General features: G+C 34.7%; 1 protein-coding gene across 2 annotated transcripts; it reads right to left on the bottom strand.

The window, feature by feature from the left end:
* Positions 1-435: 435 nt before the first annotated feature.
* On the bottom strand, positions 436-6,650 carry CENPW (centromere protein W). Of its 2 annotated transcripts, XM_045843841.1 has the most exons (3): positions 6,370-6,650; positions 2,516-2,629; positions 436-583 (listed from the first exon to the last, which is right to left on the bottom strand). In XM_045843841.1, exons 1-3 carry the CDS (start codon positions 6,493-6,495, stop codon positions 557-559), a joined length of 267 nt encoding a protein of 88 aa, XP_045699797.1. In that variant the 5' UTR covers positions 6,496-6,650; the 3' UTR covers positions 436-556. The 2 variants fall into 2 exon arrangements, with proteins under 2 accessions (XP_045699797.1, XP_045699798.1); XM_045843842.1 differs by lacking the exon at positions 436-583 and having other exon boundaries at positions 2,512-2,589.
* Positions 6,651-8,251: the final 1,601 nt, after the last annotated feature.

The following is an 8,251-nucleotide window of genomic DNA, read 5'->3' as shown; positions in this document are numbered from 1 at the left end:
ATCAAAATGGCCCTCACTAGGTGAACAGTTGTACAAACTATGGTATATAAATACCGTAGAACATGACTCAGTAATAAAAAGTATACTGTATTACTTACACAAAGGCATTAAAGAATTAAAATTGTTTAAAATGTACCTAATTTTGACTGTAAATTGCCTTTTTTCAGAAAGCAAATTGATTCCATGGTTAATTATGTCTAAAGCTAAATATATATAAGCTTAATTTCAAGAAATAATCTCTTCAAGCTACTTCATACAGTAAGATTTTATTTTTGATAGGCAAAGCATTTGCAATACCAATGAAACAAAAGTAAAGAACTTGAGTCCATTTAAAATGAATAAAGATAATGCCGCAAAAATAAAGTTATGTAGTTCTAAGTGTTTGAGATATTTCAATACCAGTAAAAAAAAAAATAATACAAATGCACACATCCCTCAAGCAGCCAATATTTTAATAATACACAATATTAACTGACATGTAAAAAGTGCTTTCATGATCTGTTACCAACTAAAATAAAAATACATTACATAATTTCAAAAGTGTGTTCCTTGACTTCTAACCTCTACTCTTCTTTAGAATAACCTGTGAGGGAGAGAAAAAATGAAGATTCATATTATACTTATGGCAAATAAAACATAATTACTCAACAAAAAGTTAAATATTCCTATGTGTATAATATGCAAGACTATGAATTTATAAAACCCAACATGGAAGGTGATTAGGGAATTCTTTTGCCTTATAAATGGTCTGAGACTTAAAACATGCCTAGATTCTGAAAATCTGGTTTTATAGTCACTTCTAGATGTTAATTTCTTCAATTTTAAGCCAAAAGTGTCCATATTAATGGTTCCTAACATGAGGCTTGTAGACAACTTAGTAATCCTGAGAGTTACATAATGTTCCAAAACCCAAAAAACCTATTATTATAAATGAGGCATTTAATAACTATACAACAAAACAAATCCACTGCAACACCAAATTTATTATATATGGTCTGGAATTATATCTATTTAGAGACCAAGATGAGTCATGGTGAAAAATTTATTAGGTAGACCAGAATATATAAAAAACAATTTTTTAAATTTATTTTAGTTACAGTTGAACTGCCTTTTGATCCAGCAATCCCACTGCTGGGACTATACCCTAGGAACCCTGAAACACCAATTCAAAAGAACCTATGCACCCCAGTGTTCATAGCAGCACAATGTACAGTAGCCAAGTGCTGGAGACAACGTTAGGTGCCTATCCAAAAATTTTTTAAAGAGAACTTACCTACTTTTAGGTTAAGCATATCTATAACTTATTAATAAAAACAAATCCTAAATTTAAAATAAATACATATACTCTTTAAGCTCTTAAACCTTGCTTTACCTATAGAAAAACTCACATTTACAGCCTAGACTCTTGTTGCAGTGTTTATAATTGTAAGGAAATATGAAACCCCTAAAAAAATTCCTGGGCATGCACATTTCCAGGCTTCCACAAAGGCCACCAAATAGGTATGTACTCTAGGTTAGTACTTCTCTGTGTGATAAGATGTTAATATGGGTACTGCAAAAGAAAGTACTATGTATCCAAATGAATTTACAAAATGATGAGAACATGAGATTATGTATACAAATCTACAAAATGTTAAGTTAAACAGAGTTCAACAAGTTTCTTTACTGCTATATTTCCCATAACCTTCTTAAACTTTACATAACTACAGTTATATAAAGATGTCAGCATTGTATAAAGCTGGGAAAAAGGTACCTGAACGCTCTACTTATGCACCTTCTCTGAGTCTTTCATTATTCAGTATTTCAAAACAAAAGCATATGAAGACATACAGTATGAAAAATAGGTGTCTCTTTCCCATATCATCCCCCAGTCAACCATGGTTGCCAATTTCTTGCATATTCTTATAGAAACAAGTTCCATATACATAATAACACTGTAACTATTCAAGGAGCTATGTTATCTAAATGTAACATGACCCCAGAAGTTTTTCAAGGTGGAAAATCTATTAATATCAAGTGGAAATGATCTCAGGACCATATTTGGAAAAAACCCTGCCCTGGGCATCATATTCTCACATTATATAGAAATACCAGTAACAAGCAATCTTCTCTGCTTTTGTAAGTAATTTGACTCGTAAGTCACACAAATCTCAAAATACAGTTACAAAAACAAATAATTAGGCAATTAGGAAAACAAAATGATTAAGAAGAAAGTTTTGATAAATTTCAAAGTGATAACCTTCTCAACTATATATAGCCTAATACAAAATCCTACAGATTACAGTCAAATTTTGATATTCCCCTAAATGGTGATGAAGTAACAGCCATGAATCTTTGCATTAGCAGTCAATAATATACATGTAGAGGAAGAAAATCTAACTATGTAATTAAATCAATTAACATGAAAAGCCAAATCAACTGAGTCAATAAAGCTGAATAAAGAAATCTAAATCAGACAGAGGTGATGAACCAGGCAGTATTAATTCTTGCTCAAGAAAAGAAATTCAGACTTTACCTTTCCGGCAGCCAGTACATGCTGGTCTTTAATGATTCCACACTTATTCTTACAAGCATTTGCCCTGGACTCTTCTGCTAATCGTCGAATAAACAGTAAACAGTTCAGATGCACCTTTAAAAGAGAAAATTCATATTTTTTAACTAAAAACATTAATGCTTTGAAATAATGACTTTTAAAATTAAAAGATTCCAAAATTTAATGTTGTACTCTTTAGTATTGTAATTAAGTCAATTAATTTTTATTTAAAGTAACAGAATTTAGTTTAATATAGGTCTGTCTTAGATTCCATACAAAAGAGACTTGGTTATTGCAATACATGAAATAAGGCTATGCAAGACTAACCAAAAGCTATAGACAATAACATTATTGAAAAGCACCATTAGATTAAAACTTACGTAGAACTTTATTAACTAACAAATATTCCCACTTCCGAATCCAAACAAGTTTAACTTTATAATGTATTTAAAAATTTCCCAAAATTTAAAATCAAAGCATATTTAAGGCTAATCCTCTTCTCTACAATCCAAGGTCTAAAGATTTTAACCAGGTATTTGGAAGATCTACTCAAGCCCTGGCTGGTGTAGCTCAGTGGATTGAGTGTGGGCTACAACCAAAGGGTCGCTGGTTGGATTCCCAATCAGGGCATACGCCTCGGTTGCTGGCCAGGTCCCCAGTGGGGTCCACATGAGAGGCAGTCACACATTGATGTTTCTCTCCCTCTCTTCCTCCCTCCATTCCCCTCTCTCTAAATAAGTAAATAAAATCTTTAAAAAATCTCAAAAACATGTTAATAACTGAAATTCTAAAAACTTACTGTGTTGAAAAGTTTATGTACAAAGGTCATTACTTGTCATCTATCAAAATAATCATCTACTATCATTAATCTTTAAGGCCCCTTTTAAGAAATTATTTTAAATAGCCTACATAACCAGAGAACACAAAATTCAAAACTCCACAAAGGACTGTAGTTAGGTAAGTTGTTAGCATTTTGGAAAGCTGGGTAAAAGGTGCATCAGTAGTCTCTATTATTTTTGCCCCTTCTTACGAAGCTATAATTATTTCAAAATAAAAGTATAAAGCAAGAGTCTATGAAAGGGTAGACTGTCAAAAATAAATCTCTCTTCCATGCAGTCCCAACATTAATTGTACACTCAGAATGTTCAAGGTGTTATGTTAAACATTAGGAATACAAAAAGGCCCAAACTTTCTAGTCCAATGGCAAAACCAAACCTATAAAGAAATTAAAGACATGTGTGACAATAGATGATGGAGTAAGATAAGGTTGGTCCTTTCTAAGATTAACACAAGCTTCACTTGAAGAAGTAGCATTTGAACTGAATTTTGAAAGAACTGGAGTTTGTTGAGTGTAGTGAGGACATCTTCAGGTAGAAGAAATACCATGTACAAAGACAGCATAAAAGTAGATTAGTTTTTAGTGTTGAAGAAAATGGGAGACACAAAGAGGTATGTATAGTTCTTTCCCCTCAAGAAGCTGCATACCAAAGGAGGAAATCACACTGACATGAAATTCTTAGCAAATAGTGTCTAAGTCCCAATAGCTAAACTGTATGATGTATACTTCCTCTGCTATCAGAGTTCAGAAAAAAAGAGGTGAAAACAGACTGTCTTAATTGTTGAAAAGTTTATGGATGATATGGGACATCTGCTGGGTAAGATTATGAAATGTCAATGGCAAGCAGAAACCATAAGCAAAGAAACCAAGGTGACACACAGCATACACAGAGAATGGAGAACAAATGAAAGCCAAAGAAAAGCATAAGACCTAGAATAAATAGTGACCTAAAAAAATTCCTTTCCTATACCACTGCAACTGCTTGGAATTTCACCTTCCCTTCTTTCCTGCACCACCTGGATCCCACTCTACTGGGTTGGCCAAAAAGTTCTTACATTTTTTCCTGTGAAATAAGAGGCACATTTTTCATCTTCATCAATAACTTTATTGATTTGCATATTTAGAGTATGTCAGCTATTTCCCGAGTGGTATAAGATTGTTCTCAGTTAACCTTGATTTGATCGTTACCAACTTCAACTGGCCTACCCAACCGTGGAGCACTGTCCAGTGACAAATCTCTAGCACAAAACTTCACAAACCACTTTTGACACGTTCAATCAGTCACAGCACCTTCTCCATACACTGCACAAATCTTTTTTGCTTGTGTTTCTGTTGCATTTTTATCTTTCTTGAAATAATAAAGCATAACATGCCAAAAATGTTGTGTATTCTCTTTCATCTTCAATTATTAAAATGGCTACACAAAAATCCACCAATTTCAATTTTTTTAATGCACACTGATATGACAGCTGTCACAATACAGTGTAACAAAATTGTTTCAAATGAAGTAAAAGACAACTAAGCACTACTAGAGCCATCTTACAGGGAAAAAAAGCAAACTTTTTGGCTAACTTGATACAATACAGCCCACCCACCCACGAGTCACCTGGGGCAGACAAATGTGAATGTGGAAGAAATCTGACTACTTGAGAAATGTCTGCCAAGCTACATGCATGATAGTCTCCTAGATGTTCTTGAGCAGGTACATTTGTTCCCCCTCCACTTAGGAACCCAGGACCAGTGAAAACTCCAGAATTACCTAAAAATGTCTTATAAATCAATTCACTTGAATCTAAATCACTTTTGCCACCTTTATCAATACCACAGGGTGAAGGGGTTGTACAAAACAGTATAAATAGTATTTTTATGGGGGTCTAAGAAAGGAACAGAAAAAGGAGAGCAAAAGATATTAGAAGGGCTACTTGACGAAGAAAAGAAAAAATTTGTTTTGGCTTCAGAGACCAAATAAAGGAAAAATGAAGAAAATTCTATAGTAGTCTAGCAAAAAGAAAAACCCTGCAAGTAGTTAGCAGATGAGGAATCAGTAGAGAAAAGTGGGAAAAAAAATGTAGCTTAAAAACAGATGGAATGATGCATTCTGAAAACACTCTCCATGGCATACGTCCTTGTTAGCCACAGTTCTTTACCTTGATTTCCTGAAAATTAACTGCCCACTTACAATGGCTCCTTCATTCAAAAAGCTTTTGTGACAAACCAGAGAAGGTGTCTCCCATAGTTTAAACCTAGGGATACAGTGTTCATTCTGCTACAGGAATATATGTTCCAGGCATTCAACATAAAAACTCTGAGTTTCTGTCAAGACAAATATTGCACAGTGGTTTGACTGAAACTATTTAGTAGGTAAGCATTACACCGCAGATATTCTGAGTCAGATAGACAAGTTTTAGTAGATTGCTTTTAAAAGTGAATTAATAGTTATTCTATCTGTCTGACTCACAGCTGAAAGCACACTACTTACAAATAAACTTTTGATTCAAGGTTCTGTAATAAGTAAGCTAAAGTAGAGGAAATAAGGCAACATAGCTGGTTAACGTGAAAAAAGACATGTCAGTAATGCCTTTTACGATAGTTAAGTAAAAGTGACCCAACCTGAATTCCATAACATACTTTTAAAAGGCTGTATTTTTCTTCCTCTCGCAAGTACACTAAACTCAGTACCGTATTGTGCTCCTGAACAGCGGTATTTAAAAGCTCTAATTCGGAACTTAACGTTAGTTTTCTCCATAAGTTGATGTGGCTAACAGCCTCCAGTAAAAAAGGTACAGATACTACATTTCGGGGTGCTCCAATACAATTAGGCGTCAGGAATACGAACCGACGTGGCAAGGAGGGGCAAACCTGCCTACTCATTGCTGGAAACGCCTTAAACACAGGCTCGAAAGAACTAGATTGTCTGGGGGTGGAGAAACAGACTCGGGTTTACCGACCCCGGCCTGCCCCTGCCCCACTTCAAGCCCCAAAAGGCAGAGAATCTCACCAGTAAGTCACAACTTGACTCTAGACGAAGGTGAGGCTTCTGTCGCTTGAAAATGCGCTTAAGGAAGCCGCGGGGAGCCTTCCGCTTTATGCGTTTACTCTGAGATATTGTGGTAGAGAGCGCCATCCTCTCCCCCTGCACCAGACGCCTCCGCTGCCAAGGTCCTCCGAGCACCACAGAGAAGCTTTCCTCCACTGCGAGAGCGGAAACAAACCCGTCGTTCCGACGCTAATTCAGAGCCGAGAACCCAGCCTGAAGGTTTGAATCAGCCGCCAACGGAGCGCGCCTGGCGCTCGGTAGTGACGTCATTCCTGCGCATGCCCCGCCCCTGGAGACGCCAGAAATTGGAAGGAAACACTCAGTGGGCGGTCGCTGACGTCTTTAAAGAGCTAAGGCCTCCTTAAATCACCCTCTGTAATATACCTGCTGTAAAGAACTATTTCACCTGTGTTCCATAGACATGTAGGGGAATTGGGGAAACTGTTGGTAAGCCAGGGCATCTACACTTACTAAGCTCTCACTCTATACTGAGCTTAACAGCAATGGACTGAAAAGTAGATCAATTGAAAGAAGTCTGTGATGTTGTATCAGGATTCCCAAAGAAGCAATGCCTGTAATAAAGCATGTCCTACACATTATCCTACTTTTTTAGACTTTCACCTTCATGTATTAAAGAATTGCAGAGTAAAACATCGGAAAATTTTATCACAACCTAAATTTTCAAAATGTTTTCCTTTTTAAAATTTTTTTCCCCCGTAAGTTACGTTCTTTTGATTCAAAGGGTTAAAAATCACAAGGCAGCTACTGAAGCCTTTGCTGACAAAGCAAAATAACTGCCCCCTAAATTGGAAATGCCTTGGGTGTGGACAGACCTTAATTCCAAATCCAGGGAAACTAAAGAGTCTAAACAGGAAGAACAAGATCTGGACAGGAGTAGAATTAACACCAGAAAATACATCCCTTTCTTTATCTTAACCATTTCTTCTTCTGATGTAAATTTGGCCCTGATTTTCAAAGGTCAAGGTCCTGTTGATATTGCTGTTTATTGTGGGATGACAAATAAAATTGTTCAAGGAAATTACTGAAGAATTTCCTCCTTGTCATACTACTCTAAGGAGTTGGTGTTCATAAGAAACTATTATAATTATATTAAGCTATTTAGAATTTTTGCCTTTTTTGTTGATGACATCTTGATGTCTGCTAAGATTCTTTTTTTTGAATAGTGATACATTTGTTTTTCATAATCTATCCTAAAAAAATTATCCTAAATATAAAATACATTTTATGGACAGATTTTAAAATATTTTTTAAAATATCTAATGTGTAAATTTGGGTATATACATTCAGTTAACGATTATGGTCATGTTAAAAATGACATGAAAAATTGTACTTTATGCCAAGTGAGAGAAAAATACCTATATACCAAGGTAAATATATTATGACCTTAAGAATATTGAAAAACACATATATGCATGCACATACAAACACATCACTAGAAAGAAATATACCAAAATATGAACATAGTTTTTAGATAATGGGAATATGAAGCTTTTTATTATTTTAAATGCTGTTCAATTTTCTGTAATAAACATACTTGAAAAAGAAATGAGAAATTTCATATTTTAGCTAATTAATATTGTATGTAGTTTATAATGTTTACTGAATTAGTGTCATTTGCATATTTCTCTAAGAAAATTATTCACACTAGAAAAACTTAAAAATTAATTGACATACCTTTACCTTTTGGCATTTGACACAATCTTAAGAAGTCATTTGATTTTGCTTTTCATAAATTGCACTAATGCTCACATATGGTATACAATATTTGTTAATGTATTCCTCTGAATTAACATTTTCAAATCATTCTAAATGAAATGTATGA

This window comes from Phyllostomus hastatus, unplaced genomic scaffold, assembly GCF_019186645.2.
Source record: "Phyllostomus hastatus isolate PE091 unplaced genomic scaffold, TTU_PhHast_1.1 phas_contig_40, whole genome shotgun sequence".
Classification (NCBI taxonomy): domain Eukaryota; kingdom Metazoa; phylum Chordata; class Mammalia; order Chiroptera; family Phyllostomidae; genus Phyllostomus; species Phyllostomus hastatus.
Note: the sequence above shows the minus strand (reverse complement) of the source record. Positions and strands in the feature narration are given on the sequence as shown.